General features: G+C 42.6%; 1 protein-coding gene across 2 annotated transcripts in view; it reads left to right on the forward strand.

The window, feature by feature from the left end:
- PDK3 (pyruvate dehydrogenase kinase 3) overlaps window positions 1-26879 on the forward strand; it is an 88088-nt gene that overhangs the window by 17859 nt on the left and 43350 nt on the right. For both annotated transcript variants that reach the window (XM_027962977.3, XM_027962978.3), the window contains exons 2-5: window positions 8012-8153; window positions 12922-12993; window positions 17010-17194; window positions 19724-19813. In XM_027962977.3, coding sequence (XP_027818778.1) covers window positions 8012-8153; window positions 12922-12993; window positions 17010-17194; window positions 19724-19813 — 489 coding nt within the window. The remainder of the gene's footprint in view (window positions 1-8011; window positions 8154-12921; window positions 12994-17009; window positions 17195-19723; window positions 19814-26879) is intronic.

Raw genomic sequence — 26879 nt, forward strand, 5'->3', positions numbered from 1 at the left:
GACATTGGGCTGAGAGGAATAGTATGGTAGCTGGCTATTGTGTGGCTCAGATGGTAAAGAATCCGCCTGCAATGCGGGAGACCAGAGTTCAATTCCTGGGTTAGGAAGATCCTCTGGAATAGGGAAAGGCTACCCACTCCAGTATTCTGGCCTGGAGAAGTTCATAGACCGTCTAGTCCATGGGGTTGCAAAGAGTCGGACATTACTGAGCGCCTTTACTTTCACTTGGCTGTTGTTGGGGCATTGAGTCTGGTAGGGAATGAGGGGTGTGTGAAATGCCTGATCTTAGACTCTTTTGCTCTGAAGTTTCCGGCTTGCTGTTAGTAATAATAACCCAAATGGTCCAGCCTAGAGTGGACTCAGCCTCAAGTTTGGTAGATCTCAAACCCACTACCTATCTTGATCTCTTGAAATTCAGGAGTATGTTTTCCCAAAGGAAAACTTAAACTTCCCAGGCAGTGAAATAATACTTTTGGACATGGAGTGAAACAGACATTTTCAAAGTGTGTGTGTGTGCTCAGTCAGATGGTCTGGCTCTTTGTGACCCCATGGACTGTAGCCCGCCAGGCTCCTCTGTCCATGGAATGTTCCAGGCAAGAATTTCCTACTGCAGGATATCTTCCCGATCCAGGGATCGAACCTGTGTCTCTTGTGTTTCCTGCATTTTTAGGCAGATTCTTTACCACTAGCACCACCCGGGAAGCCCAAAGTATAAATAAAGCTAGAACGAGTGGGGAGGGATTCTTTTGAAGGATATTTACAATCATGTGGTAGCTCTCCACTGTTTCTTTGGAAGGACTGTTCAGTTAATCATTGCTTATAGCTCTGGTAAGTTCAAAAATAAATTACCTATCTTAAAATTCAGTGTTTTCAACAGATTGAAATCTTATAAATACAACTGAAGAAAAACAAAAAAGATTCCCCTGAAATATTATTTTGAAAATATATATTTTACCCATTTTAACGTTGTTGTTGTTCAGTCACTAAGTCGTGTCTGAATCTTTGCAACCCCATGAACTTTAGCATGCCAGGCTTCCCTGTCCTTTGCTATCTCCCTGAGCTTGCTCAGGCTCATGGCCATTGAGTCAGTGATTCCATCCAACCATCTCATCCTCTGTCATCCCCTTCTCCTCCTGCCCTCAGTGTTTCCCAGCATCAGGGTCTTTTCCAGTGAGTCAGCTCTTCGCATCAGGTGGCCAAAGGATTGGAGCTTCAGCATCAGTCCTTCTAATGAATATATTCAGGGTTGATTCCCTTTAGGATTGACTGGTTTGATCTCCTTGCTGTCCAAGGGACTCTCAAGAGTCTTCTCCAACACCACAGTTCAAAGGCAGTTCTTTGGTGCTCAGCCTTCTTTATGGTTCAGCTCTCGCATCCATACATGACTACTGGAAAAACCATAGCTTTGACTAGATGGACCTTTGTCGGCAAAGTGATGTCTCTCATTTTTAATATGTTGTCAGGTTTGTCATAGCTTTTCTTCCAAGGAGCAAGCATCTTTTAATTTCATTGTTACAGTCACCGTGGGCAGTGATTTTGGAGCGCAGGAAAATGAAATCTGTTAGTGTTTCCACTTTCTTATTTGCCATGAAGTGATGGGACCGGATGCTATGATCTTAGTTTTTTGAATGTTGAGTTTTAAGCCAGCTTTTTCACTCTTCTCTTTCACCTTGAATGTGAAGTCAAGTGGGCCTTAGGAAGCATCACTACGAACAACGCTAGTGGAGGTGATGGAATTCCAGTGGAGCTATTTCAAATCCTGAAAGATGATGCTGTGAAAGTGCTGCACTCAGTATGCCAGCAAATTTGGAAAATTCAGCAGTGGCCACAGGACTGGAAAAGGTCGGTTTTCATTCCAATCCCAAAGAAAGGCAATGCCAAAGAGTGCTCAAACTACCGCACAATTGCACTCATCTCACACGCTAGTAAAGTAATGCTCAAAAATTCTCCAAGTCAAGCTTCAACAATACATAAATCGTGAACTCCCAGATGTTCAAGCTGGTTTTAGAAAAGGCAGAGGAACCAGAGATCCAATTGCCAACATCCGCTGGATCATCAAAAAAGCAAGAGAGTTCCAGAAAAACATCTACTTCTGCTTTATTGACTATGCCAAAGCCTTTGATTGTGTGGCTCATAAGAAACTGTGGAAAATTCTGAAAGAGATGGGAATAACAGACCACCTGACCTGCCTCTTGAAAAAGCTGTATGCAGGTCAGGAAGCAACAGTTAGAACTGGACATGGAACAACAGGCTGGTTCCAAATAGGAAAAGGAGTACGTCAGGGCTGTATATTGTCACCCGGCTTATGTAACTTATATGCAGAGTACATCATGAGAAACGCTGGACTGGAGGAAGCACAAGCTGGAATCAAGATTGCCGGGAGAAATATCAATCACCTCAGATATGCAGATGACACCACCCTTATGGCAGAAAGTGAAGAAGAACTAAAGAGTCTGTTGATGAAAGTGAAAGGAGAGTGAAAAAGTTGGCTTAAAGCTCAACATTCAGAAAACTAAGATCATGGCATCCGGTCCCATCACTTAATGGCAAATAGATGGGGAGACAGTGTTAGACTTTATTTTTTGGGGCTCCAAAATCACTGCAGATGGTAACTGCAGCCATGAAATTAAAAGATGCTTACTCCTTGGAAGAAAAGTTATGACCAACCTAGATAGCATATTAAAAAGCAGAGATATTACTTTGCCAACAAAGGTCTGTCTTGTCAAAGTTATAGTTTCTCCAGGAGTCATGTATGGATGTGAGAGTTGGACTATAAAGAAAGCTGAGTGCCAAAGAAGTGATGCTTTTGAACCGTGGTGTTGGAGAAGACTCTTGAGAGTCCCTTGGACAGCAAGGAGATCCAACCAGTCCATCCTAAGGAGACCAGTCCTGTATGTTCATTGGAAGGACTGATGTTGAAGCTGAAACTCCAATCCTTTAGCCACCTGATGCAAAGAGCTGACTCACTGGAAAAGACCCTGATGCTGGGAAAGATTGAGGGCAGGAGGAGAAGGGGACGACAGAGGATGAGATGGTTGGGTGGCATCACCGACTCAATGGACATGAGTTTGGATGAACTCCGGGAGTTGGTGATGCACAGGGAGGCCTGGCGTGCTGCAGTTCATGGGGTCGCAAAGAGTCAGACATGACTGAGCAACTGAACTGAAGAGGCTCTTTAGTTCCTCTTCGCTTTCTGCCATTAATTTGGTATCATGTGCATATCTGAGATTGTTGATATTTCTCTCAGCAGTATTGATTCCAGCTTGTGATTCATCCAGCCCAGCATTTCACATGATGTACTCTGCATGTAAGTTAAATAAGCAGGGTGACAATGTACAGCTTGACATACTCCTTTCCCAATTTTGAACCAGTCTGTTGTTCTGTGTCCAGTTCTAACATGGTTAGTGGTAAAAATGCATTGTAAATGCAAACATTTAATTGATATTTAGAAAAAGCAGCATTATCAGAATGAGCTGATCATTCTGTTGGGTGTTGCTGCCTTGCTGCTAATTTTTCTATTTTTGCCTTGCTTTTCCATTCTCTGATTCCCTTGCTTTGGTTCCCAAAACATCTCCCACCAAGTAGTAAAGCTGAAAGATGTGGATAAAGATAGCCTTTAAGTAATCCAGACAGGAGACTACATTTTGGGGAGGCATGTGCTCAGCCCTGTGCTTTAATTATCAGATCACTCCATTAACTGAAGAAAGAATAATTTTTTCCTACTTGCTGTAAATTGGTCGAAAAGAGGATTAGAGATTCACCAGAAATATAGGCCATAGTGGAAACCAGAGAAAGAGAATAATCAGTCAGTACTCTTGCTCTCAGAAGGCTGGTCAAATGCTGCTTTCTTATTGGTGACCATCACTTATTGGTGACCGTGTTAAATCAGAAGTCATTTATGGAAAAAGTCATTTGTGTTTCTGTGTCTGTTTATCCTGTCTCTTGGTGAATTGGAAAGCTCTTTGGAACCTTTCTAGACAGAGCAATCACAGTTTTTTGCAAATGTAGTAACTGTCTCCAACTTCTCAATGAAAGGATGAAGTATGAAAACCAAACAGAAAACAGAAGAGAGTTAAAGGGTCATCAAAAAAGAAGGAAAAGTTGAAGAAATACACGAGTGTATTTAAGTTCATAAAATGAGAATTTTCCATGCCTCTCACCCAATGCTGCTTCTTCATTTTCTGAACTAATACTAGGGAAAGATTTAATCGGTAAATTTGAATAAGATGAAGTCCATGAAGGAATGCAGAATAAAAATAGAAAATCAAAATTAAGGAATGTGGAGAAGCCAAGTAAGCAGGGAAAAAATGAAGTCAAATGACTGGGAAGAATAAGTGGAAAATACTCAGTATGCCAGAAGCCTTAGAAAAACACAACCCTTTTGAGAGGACATTGAATTAAAACCCAAAGTGTCTTTTTGGTAAGTTAACTGAAAAAAAATGGTTGAAACCCTTTGATTTAAAGTGAGTATTTAATATTAACACACAGGACAAAAAACTTTGAAGAGGAAAACCACAGAAAGGTTAAAAAAATCAGGCATTCCATATATATTTTTAGGCTCGCTAGTTAACGATAGAAGACACCCCCCTGTTTAAGCTGATGTATAATTAAGGTATCCAAGTACAAAGAATTCATCTCTGAAGCTAAATTAGAATGTAGGAGGCAAAACCTGAGGTTTTTGCAGGTACTCTTTAAAAAAAAAACAAACTTCTGAAAGTATTCTCTATTCTTGGAGTAAATCATTGAGAAGCTTCCATAGGTGAGGCACTCCAGTCAGTGCCATGGGGGTGGGGGATGGGTATACAGACAAATACGATTTCTTTCAACACTAGTTTATGAAAGGCTGATCATCTAGGAAGGCTAGAATCAATGCTTTCTGAAATTTGGTTATTTCAGGCCACGCCCTGTAGTTAGTTGCCCTCTAGTTAGTGCAGAGTTGACCAATGCAAGCCTCAAGGCTTTTGTTTAGAAGAAAAGAAGAGTGAGTGGCAGGGACACAGAACATACTTTAATCCTTTTTAATCCTTTTTTAATTACGTAGAATCATCAAATGAGCACAGGCGACCTCGCTGAACGGGAATGCAGTCACGCTCTCGGGGGCTTAGCATCAGTCCGTTTGATCTGGTACCCTGTGGCCTCGGGCTGTTGTGCTTTCTACCATCCGGTGTTATTAGTGATTGTGCTTTAATGAGTCCCCTCTTCTCAATTTAAAAAACCTGTTCATGTGAAATGTTAAGCGCTTTTTAACCCTCGCTGTAACCTCTGTGAGCTCCGTCCCATTCTTAGACGTGTCCTGACACTTGGTGGCATTCGTGAAGCCAGTGGGCGCTCAGGATTTAAACCCAAGTCCCTCTCTGGCATCCAATCTTGGCATTACTCTTCTGCAGGCTCTGTCACCTTTGATCTCAATTCTGAAATCCACAAAACTTGACAAATGGAAGTTCTTTTTTTATACCCTTGGTGCTCAAACTCAGTCTGTGGTGAAAGCTGGCCTGAAGTGGCTTGGGGCATGATCCTCCCTGCTCAGTGTGGATGTTCACAGGTTGTACTGCACTTGTGTCTGTGTAGACTGGGCTCTTTCTTGCAGCGGATGTATTTTTTTTTAACTTCCTAAAATCTGAAAACCTTTCATCTCAGAAGCCATCTAGCCCTGTGGGTTTCCAGAACAGATATGAACCTGATCGCCCCTTGTCACCTGGCAGCTGCCAGCCCATTGCCACCTCTCCTGAGCCTCCCTCCCATCCTGCTTCCCACCACCTCACCGCCGCTGTGCGGTTCATCTGTGGCTCTTCATGCTGTGGACAAGGCGACTTAAGCAGATCAACTTTTGTTGCCCCCAAAACTCAGATAGAATACCGAGGTCATGCTGATGACTTCCAGTTCCAATTCAATACCACAGGGTTCTCGCTCTTTCCCATTTCCTAACTTCCTTCTCCAAGGAGAACGTCATCGTTTCTTTTGTGCTTTTTTTTTTTTTTTAAAGAAAATGTCCTTTCTATATAACCAGGATACAAACTATTTCTCCTGGTACATGCAAACATGCATGCCCATTTTAATTTAGATAATAGGTCCTTCATTTTATAATGAGGTTCACCACAAGTTGTTTTGAAATATCAGCATTTTTAATGCACTTGGATGAACAATGGTTCATCCATAAAAATTATATTTATGCAGAACATTTCAGGAATGATTATATATATGTATATATTTATATATATATAATCTGAAGCAGAGCAGCCTGAATCATTGTGTTAATCATCTAAGGCCAGATAAATGTGTATCGAGTAAGTGTTGGAAGGTCATTGCTGAGATGCTACACTTCTCTTCCTTTTTGGAGTATTTCCTTTAGGAGAAAAGGGAAAAGCAGAATTATTGATTAATTAAAGATTTATTGGAGGCCTTCAATATACTACTCAGTTAGAATGAGGAAAGTGAGGGATGGGTTAAGACTTTAATATTTTATTCTGACTTTTCTGGAAATGGAGAAGGGGGCAGGGGGCATTGGGCAGAAGAGGTTCTGCAGATGAGCCTCAAAAGTGGGTTCTTTTATTTCCAGTCTCACTTGCTGAGGACAGGAAAGGAAGAAACCAGAACTGGGCTAGAAGTGTTAAAATGGATTTACTTCTGAACCTCTAATTTGCTGCCTCATCATAGGCAGAAGAAAGTGGAGAGTTTGGAGGTGAGCCCTGCTTCCTTCTCTCCAGGCCTGGCCCTGAGGTGGCCCATTTCCTAGCAGCCTGCAGGGGACATGGGGCATTGGGCAGGCCTATCCGATCGTGAGGGAGTTTGGCCGGACCTGTAAGTATCACAGGACAGAAGAACTAACATTCACTCAACACTTGGCTCTGTATCAGGCTCTGTACATGTTGTCACATGTCGTCTTTACAAAAATGGATGTTTCATCCCTATTCTACAGATTAAGGCAGCTGAAACTCAGAAGTTAAGAAGCTTAAGAAGGGTTTCCCACCCCCCACAAGGGCGGAGTTGAGGCTGAAGCGCATTTCTGTCCCCAGAGCTCCTGTCCTTGCTGTCACATCCTCGCTGGATTTACAGCAGGGTGGGGCTTGGGGGCAAGACCAATCATGGAACTGCTGGGGTCACATGGCAGCCAGGGAAGGGGCTCGGGGTCTCCTCTTTCATGTGGCCTGGTATCTTTCCTCTCACTGTGCCACCACTCCACTGCTGAGGGCACCTGTGAGCTGGCTTCTTGGGCACCTCCCGAGTCCTGTGTCTCAGTCAGACCCAGGCTGCTTTCTGGTCCTGAGAGAAACATGTTTGAAGAAAGTCTTAGGAAGCAGTCGACCCACAGTAGGTGAATGTCAGTGGAATGAATGGGTTTGCTGCCTTCTGGAAACCCCTGTGAACAGGAGTGGATTTACACGTTCTCCTAGTTTTCTATTTGGCAGTTTTCCCACAGGGTTTATTTGAAAACAAATTCTGATTATATCCCAGGTCACTTTTCTTTCCACCACTGGAAACACTAGGGATGTATTTGTGCGGAGGAAAAAAACATAGCTTTCGAGGTTGCCTCTTGGAATAAACGCTCCTTTTCTATTCTAATTAAATTATTTTCTTAAGCTTGCTATTTCAGAGGATAAAGATTTAACTAGAGACTGCAGGGTTACTTAATGTTTTCTTCCCAGCCAGTCACTGGGCTACCATTGCTGCTGCTGCTAAGTCGCTTCAGTCGTGTCCAACTCTGTGTGACCCCATAGACAGCAGCCCACCAGGCTCCCCCGTCCCTGGGATCCTTCAGGCAAGAACACTGGAGGGGGTTGCCATTTCCTTCTCCAATGCATGAAAGTGAAAAGTGAAAGTGAAATCGATCAGTCGTGTCCAACTGTTAGTGACCCCATGGACTGCAGCCCACCAGGCTCCTCCGTCCATGGGATTGTCCAGGCAAGAGTACTGGAGTGGGGTGCCATCGCCTGCTCCGGGGCTACCATGAGAACCCTTTATTATTCCATCTGTTAGGGTATAAAATCATGGAACATTTTTCATCTGTTAATAGGGAGAGATAATGCGTGTGAGAAAACTTCATATATGTTCCTACGAAAGGAGCTTCCTGTGCGCCTGGCTAACACAATGAGAGAAGTTAATCTTCTGCCGGAGAACTTGCTTAACCGCCCTTCTGTGGGATTGGTTCAGAGCTGGTAAGTACATAGTGTGGGGCAGATGGGTCTACCCAGAATGCTCGGAACATTTGACATTGGGACCATTCTCCCTAAAAGTACACATACTACTTCCTGTGGGTATGACTCATTCAGGATAGCTGGGTTTCTTAGGTAATTAAAGGGCTTTTTTTTTTTTAACTGATACGGCAATGTGTAATTATCCTAAGGAAAATGCTTTTCAACTGTATGAGATACTTCTTTGACTTTTCAATTTTTTTTCTGGTTATAAATCTGAATTTTCAGGTAATTGAGAGTTTTAAGTTTTTTTCTTTTTGATGCAGACCATTTTTAAAGTCAGTTGAATTTGTTACAGCATTGCTTCTGTTGCATGTTTTAGGTTTTTGGCCCTGAGTCATGTGGAATCTTAGCTCCCCGACCAGGGACTGAACCCACACCCCCTACGTTGGAAGGCAAAGTCTTAACCGCTGGACCACCAGTGAAGTCCCAAGTTTTTCTGAGGGGGAGGGGTGGTGGTGGAGAAATCTCAAGACAGTGTATAATTGTCCTAAGGGAAATAACTCCTCAACTGTACCAGACACTTTCTTGACTTAAAATTTTTTTGGTTATAAATGTGATTTTTCATTGGAAAAAAAAAATAGGGAAGTGAAGAAAATTATGGAAAGAATACCAATGCAGTGGCCCCTGTGAGCAGGTCTCCCAATTCTTTCTTTGACTAGGGGAATGTTGTTACTTTGATCCAGTCTCCATCATGGTTTTTTCTGTTTTTCCTTTTAAAAAAGTTTTTGGAAGATCATACTTATTTTAGGACAAATTAAGTCATTTGAAGGGGAATGTCCAAGTGAAAAAGATCAGCCACCTGCTGTGCTGCATCTGCCCCATGAAAAGTCTGAAAAATCTGTAACAGGATAACTTAATGTGATGCTTAAAGCACGTGCTGTCTAATTGAGGAAATTGAGTTTGTGACTGAACTGCCCACTCGGTAGGCAGAGTGTGAGGCAGTGGCTGAATGGTAGGAGGGAAGACCAGGTGGTGTATTTTTAGAAAGGGATTTACATGGAAATGCTTGCATGTCTCCTCTGTATTCTCCAAGCAGAGAGCAAGTCCCCATGGAGAAAGCTGGAGGAGTGCGTGAGGCTGGATACAAGGAGAGTGGAGCCATTCATTAGTTGGTGGCTAGAGGGTTAATGGAGACCGGGCTACTGGAGGATGGCCATTTACCAGTCATTCCTCAGTAGTGCTGGTTATAGTACATTCTAAAGGGTTGAGAATGAGTCATCTGAGAAGCAGTCTATGGGTGGTCTTAGAGGTACAGTATTCAGTTCCCTCTCCCAGACAGGCAGCCATGGCTGGCGCAGCAGACCCAGGACCCAGGATAGCTCAGAGAGGCAGCGACCTTGGCTTCCATCTCAGAGTCAGTTGGATTTTGCCCTGAATTCATAGCTTGTTTTAGAAGCAGCAAGTATTATGCTTGCTTGCATGAGACTTTCTTATTGCTCTTGAGACCATGATAAGAGATTTTCCACCATGAAGTATATAAGCACTATTAGGGGCCTGCTACTGGGCCGGAAATTCTGGGTAGGCTAGCTATCTTTCAATATTACTGTATCACCCTGATCTCGGAATCCAGTTCAGGAGCATGCGTCGTCTTGATCTGTCGTTTCCTTTTCTTTTCGAAAGTGAATCTTGAGTATACTGGGCTGTGAAACTCACCTGGAGTCAAGTGTGTTCTCCGTGTCTTCTTGACTTGCAGGCTGAGAAGCTCAGCATAATCTTTGACCTCTTTCCACTTATAACATCTTTTTAAATGACATCCCCTTCCGTAAGGATGGTGTGCCAGCCTGAAAATCTGCTGACATGTGGCAGGCCTGAGGGCATCACTGTGGATGGCTGACTGTGGCCTCTTAGGATGGCTTGACCTAATGATTTTAACAGTGTCTAATTCATAGCCTTAAATGCTCAGAAACCATATTAAAAAATTATCCTGAGATGAACATGCTTTAGTATCATGCATTGTCACAAAGTTCAGGTGAGGCTGATTAATAAGATGTCATTCCTGTTTATGTGTTTATAAGCTAAACAGTCATGTTCAGTTGGTGGCATGCCCTCATCCTCTATCCAAAGCAGAAGAGTAGGATTAGTAGTAATTAGTTACTAAAAATAATTAGGATAAGGGGTAATTTGTTCAGACATGTTCAGACCCAAAGCAGAGCTCACACACTTCTAAGTAATTGGAATCTCTGAATCGCGTTATATCCTCCATTCTCCAGATCTATATTGGACACATTATAGTCAGCTGGCACTGACTGAGATATGTTGGTATTCCTAATCAACAACAGGACCTGTTTCAAAGGGCCTAAAAGAGGCTAGATGGGGAAACAGTGAAAACAGTGACAGACTTTATTTTGGGGGGGCTCCAAAATCACTGCAGATGGTGATTGCAGCCATGAAATTAAAAGACGCTTACTCCTTGGAAGGAAAGTTATGACCAACCTAGACAGCATATTAAAAAAGCAGAGACATTACTTTGTCAACAAAGGTCCGTCTAGTCAAGGCTATGGTTTTTCCAGTGGTCACGTATGGATGTGAGAGTTGGACTATAAAGAAAGCTGAGCGCCGAAGAATTGATGCTTTTGAACTGTGGTGTTGGAAAAGATTCTTGAGAGTCCCTTGGACTACAAGGAAATCCAACCCGTCCATCCTAAAGGAAATCAGTCCTGAATATTCGTTGGAAGGACTGATGTTGCAACTGAAACTCCAATACTTTGGCCACCTGATGCAAAGAACTGACTCATTTGAAAAGACTCTGATTCTGGGAAAGGTTGAAGATGGAGGAGAAGGTTGACGACTGACTCAATGGAGTTTGGGTAAACTCCCAGAGTTGGTGATGGACAGGGAGGCCTGGTGTGCTGCAGTCCATGGGGTCGCAAAGAGTTGGACACGACTGAGTGACTGAACTGAGAAGAGGCATTCTTTCTCCTCCATGTACATGTTGATGAATTTAGGTTAACTCTGAGAAAGAATCTTCTTTATTTCTGATTCTAACTTCTTAGCATCCTTTTCAGGATCACACACTTGCTTATTAAATATTCTGCACTTTTTTTGGGTAATCAAACTATAGACTTGTGTCCCAGTTAGGCTATGTGTATTAGCAAGTTAGCAGAAAATCCAACTAAGCCTGACTGAGCAATAAATGGTAACTAAGATCCTCCCATAGGATGACCTTTTGGAGTTGGTGTAATTCAGAGAGTCACGAGATTTTCAAGGTCCTACTTTCCATGGGGTTGACTTCATTCAGTTCAGCTCAGTCACTCAGTCATGTCCGACTCTTTGCGACCCCGTGGACTGTAGCAGGCCAGGTTTCCCTGTCCATTACCAACTCTTGGAGCTTGTTCAAACTCAAGTCCATCGAGTTGGTGATGCCATCCAACCATCTTGTCCTCTGTTCTGACTGGATTTTCTCCTGGTGACAGAATAGCTGCAGCAGTTCCAGGCTTTACATCCATGCACCTCTCTCCCAAAGACCACCAGCAAATCTGCTCGCTCTCTCTCTCTCTTTTTTTTTTTTTTTTTGAAGTCGCTCAGTCGTGTCTGACTCTCTGCAACCCCGTGGACTGTAGCCCACCAGGCTTCTCTGTCCATGGGATTCTCCAGGCAAGAATACTGGAGTGGGTTGCCATTTCCTTCTCCAGGGGATCTTCCCAACCCAGGGATCGAACCTGGGTCTCCTGCATTGCAGGCAGATGCTTTATCCTCTGAGCCACCATTTTAGTGACCTGAATTGAGGCTCCATTCTTGAGCCAACCCCCTGAGTTCAAGGGAATGCAATGCAGTGACAGGCTTAGACCAGGACTATCAGACTAATTAGGAATTAGTGACAAGAGGAATAGGATTACCCAGAGGAAAACTGGTCACTCAGGAGCTCTGCATAGTATCAGCTTCCCCTGAAGCACTTGGGTTCCATGGGAGAGCGAGGGGATTGGATGGATACCTGGGTGGAAATTTAAGGTACTCTAAGGCTTATGACCAACCTAGATAGCATATTGAAAAGCAGAGACATTACTTTGCCAACAAAGGTCCGTCTAGTCAAGGCTATGGTTTTCCAGTGGTCATGTATGGATGTGAGAGTTGGACTGTGAAGAAAGCTGAGCACCGAAGAACTGATGCTTTTGAACTGTGGTGTTGGAGAAGACTCTTGAGAGTCCCTTGGACTACAAGGAGATCCAACCAGTCCACTCTGAAGGAGATCAGCCCTGGGATTTCTTTGGAAGGAATGATACTTAAGCTGAAACTCTAGTACTTGGCCACCTCATGTGAAGAGTTGACTCATTGGAAAAGACTCTGATGCTGGGAGGGATTGGGGGCAGGAGGAGAAGGGGACGACCCAGGATGAGATGGCTGGATGGCATCATGGACTCAATGGACGTGAGTCTGAGTGAACTCTGGGAATTAGTGATGGACAGGGAGGCCTGGCATGCTGCGATTCATGGGGTCGCAAAAAGTCGGACATGACTGAGTGACTGAACTGAACTGAAGGCTTCCCTGGTGGCTCAGACGGTAAAGAATCCTCCTGCAATGCGAGAGACCTGGGTTCGAACCCTGGGGTGGGAAGATTCCCTGGAGAAGGGAATGGCTACCCACTCCAGTATTCTGGACTAGAAAATTCCGTGGACTGTATAGTCCATTGGGGCCACAAAGAGTTGGACATGACTGAACTGGCTGGCGACAAAGGAAGAGGGGAAGGAGGCTGGATGTTGGGTAGGCACCTAACACAGTATCTCTTTTTCAGGTATATGCAGAGTTTTCTTGAACTTCTAGAATATGAAAATAAGAGCCCTGAAGATCCTCAGGTCTTGGATAAGTAAGTAGGATACCAAACTTACCTGAAAGTCAAAAAAATGTTTTGGTAAATGGAACTCATGTCACTGAGAGCCAAGAAGTACAAGTGGGATGGAGGCATTAGGTTTCTTAATGGGTAACAGCTCAACACTTCAGTTTTTTAGTTAATTTTAATTGGAGGATAATTACTTTACAATATTGTGATGGTTTTTGCTATATATCAACATGAATCCGCCACAGGTATGCATGTGTGTCTCTTCCCTCACCCATCCTGACCCCTCTTCCCACCTCCCTCCCCACTCTATAAATTCGAGCTAAGAATTTAACTAGTACCAGGAGACCTTTCAAATTACACCTCATGATCTAATTCTTAATATTTGTGCTTCTTTCTGGTGGACTGGTGCTGGGCACCCACTGTAAATATTGCAGTAAATGTTCCACCTAGTGGTAGTTTTAAGAATGCACTGACCTCTGTGTATACATGAGTTTATGTACTTAGTCCCTTATGATTTGTTTTTAAAGTTTCAATGCAGTAATTACATTTGAGCTCAGAGAAAAGATAATGCTTTTATTCTGGAGAAGCATAAAAGTATGCTATTAACATAACTCTTCTGAATTCTATTGCTGCTATAAGGCACAGAGACTGCTAACTTTGCATGCTGATGGGAAATATTTCCAGTTTTTCTTTTTCATTTAACCAGAAAACACCCAGCTCTGAGTGTGTTTTTTCTCCCGCCAAGAGAAATTGTGACCTCTTCCCATTATTTTTCTCCTCTTTCATATACCCATCATTGAATGCATACAGCAGGCCCGTTGTGCTGAGGAATTTCCAAGTAGAAATCTGGCCCACATCATTGTGACAACCAAATGCCTTACGTGTAGGTGTTCCATAAAAAGAACTGAGAAATATCACGTTACATAAGTGACCTTAGCTCGAGGCATTTAACCCAGCAGTCTTAATTCACAGATAAGGAAAATGAGGTACAAGATGGGAAGTGACTTCCCCAAGATTGTAACGTCAGTTTGGAGCAGAGCTGAGTCTCTAAATCATGTTTACTCTCCCTCAGTACAGTTGCTCTTTGCAATGCACCATGTTGCCAGAATTGCTGGTCTGAGTTGTGAGTAGCTAGGTTGGATGTACTTGTAAATTAAAATGCAAAGGAAAAAAAGTCCTGAACTGTGTTTTACTTCGCAAGATGTTTTGTTAATGGGTCTATGAAATGTGGAAGAGGAGGCATTGGATTAGAGCCCTGGCTGTAACGCTTTCCTTGTTACAGGCCTTTGCTGTCATTTAAGTTATCAAAGTTAAATGAATTGAATCCAGAAGCTTTGTTTTCACCAAAGTCCTTAGCTAGTGGCAGTTTGTTTGGCTGACTGACCTCTCTAGCTTCAGATTTGGGGATATAGGTTTGTGAGCATCTGTGATATTATATTTCTGCTGTGTACTTCCTGCAGTCCTGTGATTTATGGACACAAGCCTTTAGAAGCTGCCAACTTCTGGATCCAGTGTGTATGAGATCGTAATGATAACAGCTCTCAGTGAGTTTCAGTAACCTGCCCAGGTTGCCATGAAGCTAGTTGGGAGACTTGGGGTTGTAGAAGCCAGATGCTTGTGGTGAAGGAAGGAATGGGGAGTCCTGTTCATCATAGCAGCCTTTTCTGCTCAGTGAGAGTTATACAGGAGTCGTGAGCAGGGAAATCATAAGTAAAGTGAAAGTAGCAAGGAAGATGAGGATGTTGATCATAATGACAAAGTTTAGAAGAGTCCCAGGACTTCCATAGTGGTCCAGTGGTTAAATCTCTGTCTTCTTATGCAGGGGGTGACGGTTCGATCTCTGATCAGGGAACTAAGGTTCCATGTGCCACAGTGCTGTGCTTAATCGCTCAGCTTCGTCTGACTCTTTGTGACCCCATGCACTGTAGCCCACCAGGCTCCTCTGTCTGTGGAAATTCTCCAGGCAAGAATGCTGGAGTGGATTGCCTTGCCTCCTCTAGGGGATCTTCCAAACCCAGGGATCGAACCCAGGTATCCTGCATTGCAGGCGGATTCTTCACCACCTGAACCACCAGGGAAGCCCTGGGTGTGGCCAAAAATGTAAAATTAAATAAGACTTGTTGCAAAAAAGAAAAGGAGCCTCAGAAGATTGGGAAAGTAGTCTGAGAATTGAACCATTGAGGCAAGTCTCCTCCCTACAGATAAGTTAAGTCACTTTCCTACTGTAATGAATTGTTACACTTTAGTAAAATTTCATTATGAATACATTGGGAAGAGCATTATATAAAGGATAAATGGTCCATTAGAAAATTTCTCATGAATAATTTTGACCTTCTAATTTCTGAGTTGACTTATTCATTTTTGCTGTCTCTGTACATGTGTATTTATTACAGAAGAGTTTCATCATTGAGAAACATAAGACTGCAGATAGTCACTCCAAATTTCCATTACTGGGAAATTGAATTAGTGTTAACATTTTCCTTCCATCCATACTTTTAACTTGGCGTATGTGTTTCTATATGTACAGAATGTTTTGTTTTGTTTTTTACAAAGATAACAGTGTCAGCATTATAGGTCTACACCACTGTTAGTAATTTCATAGTGGTCTGCCTGTAGATAAGTCAGATGACTTGACCTCCTGTTACTGGGTTTAGAATAGTTTGTGGTCTTCTTGGTACCCTAAGTAGTGCTCTGAAGAATAGCTCTGAAATACGGCTGTTGACCTTGTCCAGTTCTTTTCCTAGAGTCAGTTCTGGGAGTGGAATAACTTTCTTTGGGCTTTTGATACAGGCTGCTCAGTCGCCCCTAGAAATTCATCAGCTACGTGCCCACTCTCTAGCCAGCAGTGGTTATTCTTTGCCAGTCCGGTAAGCATAGTGTTGCATTGTTTTAATTTGCTTTTCTTTTATTATTTCGAAGATGAAGTTATTGGCATTTGCGTGCCCTCTGGTACATTTTCTATTGATACCAGGCCCCTTGCCTAGTTTTCTGTTAGGGTGTGGTCATCTTTTCCTTTACCAAGAATAGTAACTCTTGTGAATATATATTTCTCAGATTTCACTTTTCTCGTGTCCTTATAAAATTGCTGAGATCCTAGACAGTCCTATGATTTGTTCCTTCATGGTTTCTGCCTTTGGTATTAGGCTTAGAACAGTCTTCCTTACTCCCAGGGTTATATACTCACTCACCTGGTTTTCTTCTTTCTTTTCTACAATTTCACCCTTTTACATTTAAGTTGTTTAATCCATTTTTGGGCGTAAGGTTTAAAATTGGGGCATGACTTACATTGTTAGTCAGCTATCCCAACTAATTTGTTTCCCTACTGACTTACATTGCCACTTCATCATCAGTTTTGCTGAATTTTTACCCACACCTTCTAATTCATCCTTGATCCTGGTGCCAAGGTTTTTATTTGGTTCCATCGACTTGCCTTTCTGTTCTTAGTTACCATTCTCATTATAGTTTTCCCTCTACACCTTTACAATAATGTACCCAAACATTTGAATAGGTTTGTCTTAATCACCTTTCTTCTATCTGTGTTCCATCACTATTTTACTGCTGTGAGAAATTTGCTTCAAAATTTTGCTTTTAAACAGTTTGACACCATTTATTTCTTCATGGAAGCTATCTTTTTAAGAGTCCATCATAAATCCTTGGAGATTTTTGGTATTGTCTTCATGTTGTCAGAAGAAACATCAATAAATTCTGCACTTATGTATTCAGCAAACATTAATAGGGTCTGTTTCATATGTAATCATTTATCTAGAAAGTCAGTGGATTCCTAAAAAGGTATTTGAGCATTCTGTTTCTTTATTTAAGAAGTTAAGTATTTCCGAAGGAAGACTTTCTGTAGAAAGTTTCTAGCAAAAACTGGGTAATCCTTTAGTTTCTTGTGAGTACTTCCTTGTAGCCTATGATGATAATGATGGCTCTGCCTATAAAAATACCAGCAGGTAAATAGTTCCAAAATAAAGCTGGGAAATTTGTGCATTAGTCCATGAAACCTAAAGACTGATCACTTTTTTTGTTTCCTTCCCATGCAGCTTTCTACAAGTCCTAATTAAAGTCAGAAATAGACACAATGATGTGGTTCCTACAATGGCCCAAGGAGTGATCGAGTACAAGGAGAAGTTTGGGTTTGATCCATTCATTAGCAGTAACATCCAGTATTTTCTGGACCGATTTTATACCAACCGCATCTCTTTCCGCATGCTTATTAACCAGCACAGTAAGTTGGGTTTTCTTGGTCCAGTTTTGAAAAGATAACCAGAGTGATTTTGCCCAAATGTTTTCCTATTGCTTCACTTTCAATTACTGATCTGCATTTTTGTCTAGAAATTTTACTTCTAGGTCAGTTTTTCGTAAGTGACGTCTATCTATGAAAAGGCTAATCTTTAGAACTCTCAAGGGAATCCTTGAAACGCTTTTTGGATACTCATATTAGATACTCATATTAGAGACAGGACCACTGCCTGCCTTTTAAGCCTCTGCTGTTATGTTCCTGGTGGGGCATAGTATCTGACAGGCAGGCACCTGGCACTCTGGTGTTCATCTCTGAATACTTCCAGTGTCTCTAGAGTCAGTTCTAATCTTTATCCAGGATGGCACATGGTTTCTTTTTTTGGTTTTAAAAACAAACCTGAGATAATGATACTGAGAATATTGAATTGGCATGTTGGCAATATGAGCAATTGATCTTACATTTCACAGTGATCAGTGAAATCAGATTATGTGGAATTGTCAAACCCTAATCTTGTATTGAGAGTTTTACTCTCCTATCGAGGCTGATAAGCAGATAAGAAAAGAATAACTAAAATTATGTCCACAAAAACTTTTAAACTCATTTTCAGCATGTCTCTGTGTCCGATTTCATAATTTTTATGAAAAAAGCATCTAGTGTCTAGAGTCGAATTCATCCTTTTTGTTAAGTCAGAAAATGGACAGAGCATCTTTATTTTAGTAATATTACTTTATTTGGATAAACAAATGTTATGCAGCTGTTAAATGTGGGTTTGTTCTAAATGTATGTCTCTTGAAAATGTAAATGTTTGGCAATTTACAGGAAATTTAAAAGAAAAAAAAAGAACCGCAATACTATTGAATTAAACTACTTAGATAACTGCAGTTTCTTTCTGACCTGAATATGTGTGTCCACATATATATGTACATGGTTTTCAATCATTAAACTTGCACATCTCTTGTTTATCTTCCACTTAATCATTTGGCACTTTACATATTGGCCTAATGCCCATGTTTGTCCTCTTTCATAATTAAAACCTTCACCTATTTTATTTAAGCATTCTCCTTTTGTGTAGTATAAGTTATTTCCCATTTCTTATTTGATTTAAAAATAGGCACACATATAAACATTTGCATTCAGATTGCTTTTTTCTTTGAAGGGATCTCCTTTTGACTTTTTAAAAAAACTTATTTTTAATTGGAGGATAATTGGTTTACAATGTTGTGTTGGTTTCTGCCATACAACAACATGAATCAGCCAAAATTACGCATATTTTATAATTATAAAGTATACAATTGTATACATTATAAATTTATTGTATAAATTGTCCTCCCTCTTGAACCTCCCTCACACCCCATCCCGGCCTTCTAGGTTGTCACAGAGCCCCAGGTTGAGCTCCCTGTGTCATATAGCAACTTCCCACTAGCTGTCTGTTTTACACGTGGTTGTGTGTAATGGACTTCCCTGGTGGCTCAGACAGTAAAGCGTCTGCTTTCAATGCAGGAGACCCGGGTTCAGTCCCTGGGTCGGGAAGATCCCCTGGAGAAGGCAATGGCAACCCACTCCAGTACTCTTGCCTGGAAAATCCCACTGTTGGAGAAGCCTGGTGGGCTGCAGTCCATGGGGTCACAGTTGGACATGACTGAGCGACTTCACTTTGTGTGTATATGTCAGTGCTACTATCTTTAATTGTCCCAGCCTCTCCTTCCCTGCTGTGTCCATAAGTCTGTTCTCGCATCTCCATCTCTATTCCTGACCTTCAGATAGGTTCATCAGTACCATTTTTCTAGAATCCATATATATGCGTTAATATCTGATACTTTTTTTTTCTCTTTCTGACTTATTTCACTCTGTATGAGAGACTCTAGGCTCATCCACCTTTCTAGAACTGACTCAAATTCATTCCTTTTTATGGCTGAGTAATATTCTATTGTATATATGTACCACAACTTGGGCTTTTTTTCAGAAGTAAAATTTTGCCAACCTTCTATATTATGAAAGTAGTTGAGTGTTCTCTTAAAAACGCTTGCACAAATAGTGTGGTATGGTGAAAGTAACTTCTATGATCGAGGCATTTGAAGTGTTCATGGTAAAATACCCTTTGTAAACCTAGCCTAATGCTGCAGACTATTTTGTAAATATTTAGTGAATGTTGGAATAACTGTCTAGGATAGTGCTGAGAAGGTAGGTTAACTTGACTCAGGATGAAAGGAAGCTGTTTTTCAACCAGATCACATTGGGTTGGGGAGAGCAGGTTGGATACGTGCTTCATGTTGCTGCTTTAGGACCTGCTAACTGCATGGGGCAGGTTTCACGGCATGGCAGGTCCTCCATTGTACGATAACTGATCACCAACCAGTTGAGTGGATTCTGTTACGCTAAGTCACTGTGGATGCTAAAACCGCTTTCACAATGAGAGGATCTTTTCAAAACTTTAAAGCCCTGAACTCATCTCTGCCGGACCATCCTAGCTGGGTGTGTTTTTAATCCTCTCCCTTTTCTCTTGGATGTGTTTAGCACTTCTGTTTGGCGGTGACACCAATCCTGCGCATCCGAAACACATTGGAAGTATTGATCCCACCTGCAACGTTGCTGATGTTGTGAAAGGTAAGGAGGCCAGTGTCATGTTAGGGATTCCGTTTCATTGGGATGTGTTAGGGATGCAGTTTCATTGAGGCAGCTTGGCTGTAGGGTTATGGCATTGAACTGCTTGCTGGTTCATCAGACCACTGTGGGCCCAAGCCACATGATCCAAGTATGATCTTTCTTGGCAGCTCAGGCAATGATGCATAGTTTGTAATGCTCAAAATGGGAGTTTCTACTTCACAGACCAGGGTTTTTCTTGTAGTTCTAGCTAAATAGTAAATATTTATGAGTTTAAGTAAGAGTCTAAGTTTTGATTGCCACCACTGTCTGAAAATTTGAGAATATAAACCTTTGTTGTAAAATTCAGCTGAATTCACGCATTGGTTAAAAAGTAGACATCTTACTGACATGCCCTCCAGGTTGTAGGTTCTATGAGGCATTTGCGCTCACGGGTTCACTGGACATTGAGCTGGGCTCTGTTCCATTAGCCTCAGGGTACAACAGAGCCCATTAGAACAGCATTTTCCTCAATTTTCACTTAAGGTAAATGCTAGCTCCAGAAAGCCTTCCTGGCTGTAAATCATTGAGCGGGTTCCTGGCCTTCTCCAGTTTTTTTCGGTGTTATGGTTACCCCATGCAGCCTCACATTCTGAGACTGTCCCCTTTCCTGGATCGTGTCTCCTGCAGCCTTCCTCTAAACCCACATCTTACCCTGTCATGACCATTGCTCTCCCAGATCGTCATCAGGATCTCTCTTGCTCTTCCTTTATCTGGATTGTGTAGCTAGGTGAGAACAGGTAGAGGAGGGCTTGGTCTCTTTGGCAAAGCTCTCAAGTCCGCCTAAAGTGGAGTGACCTTTGCCATCGAAGCTTAGAGGGCCAAGGGAGGGGACCCAGTGTGGGCAGCCTCCCTGGTGGGGAAACAGACCAGATTTTCAGCCGCTGAAGCTAAGGAAAACCTGTCTTACTAATATTTGGTTACCCTGGGTATACCCCCGGTGGCCTTAGCTCAGCCAAGGCTTGTCAGGCTGCCTTGGCCTCTGTTTAGTTAGAAAACATGTACTCACATTACTCCAGTTATAAGTAAATAGGCTCAGCTTCAGCTCCCGAATATACCTGTAGGTTTCTCTCTCACAAGATAACCCTCTGCAGGCCCCTGGCAGCGGAGGGAAGCAGGATCCATCTGACCAGGACTTGTATGTTCACCTGGCCCTGGCCCAGTAGCTTTTATGATCTAGAAAACCTGGTTCACATAGTCAACTGCCATATGTGTCTTATGGACAAGACACATATCCATAAAGCAAAAGGGCATTATAATATTGATACATTGCATAGATGCCTTTTCTCTTGAACTGCCAGCAATTTGAAGTCAGGGTTTTTGTCTTATACTTAAATTGCAACTCACCTAGAACTTAGTATATGCCTGTGTACATGGTCAATAAATACTGCTTGGCTTCAGAGATGTCCAACCTCTGGTAATTGACTTAAAAAAAAAAAGGCTTTATTGCAGTACAATTCACATACCATCCAATTCACTCATTTCAAGTGTACAATTCAGGGATTTCTAGTATGTTCAGAGTTGTGCAGCTGTCACCATAATCCAATTTTAGAAGTGTTTCATCACCCCACAAAGAAAACCCCATACCCATTAGCAGTCATTCCCCACTGCCCCTCTCCCCAGCCTTAGGCAACCACTAGTTTACTTTCAGTCTCTACAGATATTCCGATTCTGGACATTTCATGTAAATGAAGTGATACAGTGTGTGGTCTTTTGTGATCGGTTTCTTTCACTTGGCGTAATGTTTTCAAGTGTCATCCATGTTGTAACATAAATCAGTACTTCATTTCTTTTTATGGTTGAATACTATTCCATTGTGTGAATAGACTGCATTTTGTTTTATCTGTTCATCAGCTGATAGACATTTAGATGAGCTAGGTGACCTTGGACATGTTATATAGCATCTTGGGCCTCAGTTCTTCATCAATAAAATGGTGCTCTTGGCAATTCACCTGTATCCTAGGGTTCAATGAGTAAACATAAGTAGAGCTCCTGAAGCAGGGCAAGCACCCAACAAGGGCTGGAGGTAGACAAGTTCATGAGCGTCCTGGGGCAATCCCATGAGTCATGTGCCTTCTCACTTATACCATTGATTGTGTAATAAGTTGGTGCCTTTGTGTTTGTTTCTGGCATAAATTGTTGTTGTTCAGTCACTAAGTCTTGTCTGATTCTTTGTGACCCCATGGACTGCAGCATGCCAGGCTTCCCTGTCCTTCACCATCTCCTGGAGTTTGCTCAAACTTATGTCCATTGAGTCAGTGATGGCATCCAGCCATCTCATCCTCTGTCATCCCCTTCTCCTCCTGCCTTCAATCTTTCCTAGAAAGTCAGCTCTTCACATCAGGTGGCCAAAGTTATTGGAGCTTCAGCTTCAGCATCAGTCCTTCCAATGAATATTCAGGCATAAATTAAAAAATATTTAAAATGATTTAGGACATTGGTAAGGAGAAGGCAATGGCACCCCACTCCAGTACTCTTGCCTGGAAAATCCCATGGATGGAGGAGCCTGGTAGGCTGCAGTCCATGGGGTCGCTAAGAGTCAGACATGACTGAGCGACTTCACTTTGACTTTTCACTTTCATGCATTGGAGAAGGAAATGGCACCCCACTCTAGTATTCTTGCCTGGAGAATCCCAGGGACGGGAGAGCCTGGTGGGCTGCCATCTATGGGGTCACACAGAGTCGGACACGACTGAAGCGACTTAGCAGCAGCAGCAGCAGCAGGACATTGATAAAACAATTGAATATTTGATGATACCCACTAGAGTGGGTAGCAGTTCCTTTCTCCAGGGTATCTTCCCAAATCAGGGATTGAACCCAGGTCTCCTGCATTGCAGGCAGATTCTTTACCAGCTGAGCCATTAGGGAAGCCCAGATATCCAAGAAACATTGTTAATTTTGTAGATGTGATATTGGCATTGTGGTTATGTTCATTTTAAAGGCATCCTTAGCTTCAAGAGAGGTTCTTTGAGATACCACACTTGATACAAAATGCCATGTGGGATTGACTCCAGAGAGTGGGCAGTGAGAAAGACTGGGCTGTGTTGCGAAGCATTGAGTCTTGTGATGAGCACACAGGGATTCTTGACACTGTGCTCTGTGCTTATGTCTATGTTTGCAGTTCTTTATGATAAAGCTGTAAAAATATACTCCTTTTTTTTTAATCATCTCAGTGTTTCTCCACAAAAAGCCTCTCACTGATTTTTAGAGAGGTCGTAGCCATGAGTTAGTGTAAGTAGAGAACTAATGGGCATTCTCGGCAGTCGTTAGCGCTGCTGTCCGGTGAGTCAGAGGAGGAGGCTGGATGCTGGTGGAGAGCAAGAGCTGGTATTTGCAGCCCTTTTTGTCTGTGTGACTCTTACTGAATCCTGCCTGGGCTTGGCATCATTTGTAGCAGTGCTCCTGTTGGTCTCTCTAAAGTGAAAGTGAAAGTTGCTCTGTCGTGTCCGACTCTTTGCAACCCCATGGCCTATACGGTCCATGGAATTCTCCAGGCCAGAATACTGGAGTGGGTAGCCTTTCCCTTCTCTAGATCTTCCCAACCCAGGGGTTGAACCCAGGTCTCCTGCATTGCAGGTAGATTCTTTACCAGCTGAGCCACCAGGGAAGCTCTCATGGGGGTGTAAATTCCTAAAAGGCTGGAATTAACTCTCATCCATGCTTGCATCACTTTTCTCAGAGACAGAAGTTTTGTACCAAACACTAGCCGAGGATTATGTGCAAGACAGTTGGATCAGTATTTGAAAGAAAAAACCCAGAAGTTCGTGTCTCCTGCTTTCTTGGGCCTTTTCAGTCGAATCTTTGACCCTGGGCCAGATGGCTCCCTCCCTCATTCTGGGCTCGCTCACAGCTTTATCTTCACTCCTTCTCCTGCCCTTTTTGACTTTTACTCAGCAAACCCACTTGTTAAGGTGAACACAGTTTATTCCATCCATCCTCTCATGGAATCATTCCTACTGCTTGTCTGGCACAACTGAAAGGCAAAGCTTACCCCCACGCCCCTCTGCCGCCTTCCCCAATGCACGGCTACCCCTCACACTCAGGAGGGGCGGGGCAAGGGCTGCCCTGCTCCCCACTCCCCATCACTTCTTTCAAACCTTGTTTTTCATTTCTTAATAACCTCTTTCGTTAAGGAAGACAACAGTGGGGGCTGGTTTTAAATTCTGAAAGCAACTTCCACACCATCAGCTCTTCTGCCACCTTCATAAATCATAAATTGCACCATAGCACACTGAGGACGCTTCGCTTGGACATACTTTCTAGAATACAGTGGTGGTGCTTCTGCTTGGGGAGGCCTGTGTTAACTAAGGGTCACTTGTCTTCAAACTGTTGGTGTAAGTTATACCACACGAATATGTATAAACATACATACTTTATTTATACGTTATGTAAACTGGAGAAATGTGAGTACAGAAAAGAAACTGATTTCCATAAAAATCAGGTTGAATGCTTTGGAAAGGCGTGATAAAAAAAGTTTCTTAAAAATGTAATAACTGTAAACAAGGTAACTATTAGGTGGCAGGGCAGCGGTGAGGAAAAATATGAGCAAGAATCTGCACTCAGATTGCTTGACAAGTATTTTTAGTGCACTTTAAGGAAATAGAAATTGGAATTCATAGCTGTATGCAGTATTTATCTAAGAAATATGACCTGGAACCCCTTTAAAGGAGGGGCTTTGGCCTTACATGAGAAGATTGGTAGAGGAATAAACTGTGTATTCATATGTGTATTTTAGGTTAATATTTACAGTTGTAGTCATATTTTATGGTTTCTTACTATCCAGCTGTTTTGTCAGTCATCCAACTCCTGTTCCCAGTTTGGTCAGTTAAGAGGGCTAATGCCATATTGTTGTTGAGTCACTAAGTCGCGTCTGACTCTTTGCGACCCCATGAACTGTGACACGCCAGGCTCCTCTGTCCTTTATTATCTCCTGGAGTTTGCTCAGATTCATGTCCATTAAGTTGGTGATGCTATCTAACCATAAAAAGTGCTCACTGAAGAAAACTGAGAAAGTGTGGGAAAAGATGGAAGAAAATAAAAATCACCTGTCTTCATAGCCCAGTGAGAACATTGTTTTCTACATTTGAATTCATACCCACTTTTTAATGGTATGTAACTGTGAATAATGCGCATCTCTCTATGAAATCCGTAGTACTTGTGTATTTCCCCATCTCCAGTGCCAGTGCCCACCACACACCGCCTTCCTGGATGAATTCAGTATCTGATCTGCTCTACTCATAACCTATATATTCAGTTGGTTTTCCCAGCCAGGTACATATAATCCTTATTCCTCAGTGAGGCACTAGTCTTAAATCAGTTGCCTTTCCTGCTGTGGCAGAATTGGCTTGACAGCCTAGAAGGAAACATGAAAGTCTCTTTCCTCCTTGTGGGTGAAGCACATTTTAATCGGCAGCTTTCTGTTTCATGCCCTATGGACCCCATTCTTAATTCTCAGAGTGTCTGGATACCCAAGCAAGAGCTCTTTCTGGTTCAAAATAAGTCTGAGACAGAATCAACAAAGTAGAGAGCACCGGCTCTCAGAAGGCCTTAGAAGTTCTTCCATATCTTCTAGCAAAAAGACACTGGAGCCTCCACTGCCAGGTGCCCCAAGGGCAGCAGTCAGAGTCCCCAAGGCTCCAGGCCTCTCCAGCTCTTCTCCCCAATCCCCCCAGTACTGTCAGAAGAGGAAGAGATGCGTGTTGGCATCCACAACTCTTAGTGACGTCTTCCCACTGCCTTCCTCGACAGTATTGTTGTCACTGGTTTTTCCCCTTCTCCTCTTAGCTTCTGAGATTTCTCAGTTAATCTTCTAACTCGGCATCTGTGTCTCTCATATTTTGTTCCTTTCCTTTTGTTTTAGGAAGCTTGAGGTAGAGGGTATAGGGGTTCAAAGTCCTAATGACAGCTCTGCTGTTGATTTTCTCAGCTGCAAAGGTCCTGCGCGGTGCAAGCATAGTCAGATGTCAGCACCGAGTGGCCTGTGCGTGTGTGCATGCAGGTGTGTGCGCATGTGCACACATGTGCCTGTACATGGGTCTGCACATGTGCATGTGTGTTTTATAGCCTTAGGAAGCCTGAAGGAACTAACAGTGATCCCATACTTAGATCTCTTGAGACAGACTCTAGGAAACTTTTATGTAGAAAGGTAGGGACAATATTTTTATTTTTGACTAGACAGTTGTATAAATGTGTTAGAGTGGGGTGCATCCTGCATCACAGTAATTGAATGTGCAGCACACTCAAGCATGCCTCCTTGCTGCTTATTTAGCACATTAATATCTATCTTTACACATCTGCAAATTACAGCCTCCTGGCAGCAAATGCTAGAATTAGTGTTGTAGAGCAGTTCCCATTATCCTCTGGGAAGTGCCTTCCATTGTGACTGTTTCCCCTCCTTTCTTTGTAAGAAACTGTAAGACAAAATGGAGAATCCTATGGTAAGATTATTTTAAAGGTACAGACTGAAGTACTTGGTACAAAAGTCAGCTCTCACAGCAATGTTAGCTCACCTGTGTTGTTCCTGAATGCTGTCATTACTCAGCTTAGCCTAATAGCGCACAGATGGAGTCTGGAGAGCATGTCCTTGTTCTGGGTTGGAAATAACGTCTTGTGCTCTCACTTTGGGCTCTTCAGGTGATGAGTAAGAGAGACCCACTCCTGCTAACTCAGGAGACAGATGTATTCAGAGAACCTAGTAGGTTCCAATGTAATCCTAGGGCAGGAAGCACTTTACAGTTGGAGCTATAGAGATTGGAACTGGGCAACAGAAAGCAGGGTTTTTTTTCTATGCATCTTAGTAAGTAGGTCGGTCAAGTCACTCTCAAGACTCTTGAGAGTCCCTTGGACTGGGAGATCAAAGCGGTCAGTCCTAAAGGAAATCAGTCCTGAATATTCATTGGAAGGACTGATGCTGAAGCTGAAACTCCCAATAGTTTGGCCACCTGATGCAAAGAACTGACTCATTGGAAAAGATCCTGATGCTGGGAAAGATTGAAGGCAGAAGGAGAAGGGGATGACAGAAGATGAGATG

Source organism: Ovis aries, chromosome X, assembly GCF_016772045.2.
Source record: "Ovis aries strain OAR_USU_Benz2616 breed Rambouillet chromosome X, ARS-UI_Ramb_v3.0, whole genome shotgun sequence".
Taxonomy (NCBI): domain Eukaryota; kingdom Metazoa; phylum Chordata; class Mammalia; order Artiodactyla; family Bovidae; genus Ovis; species Ovis aries.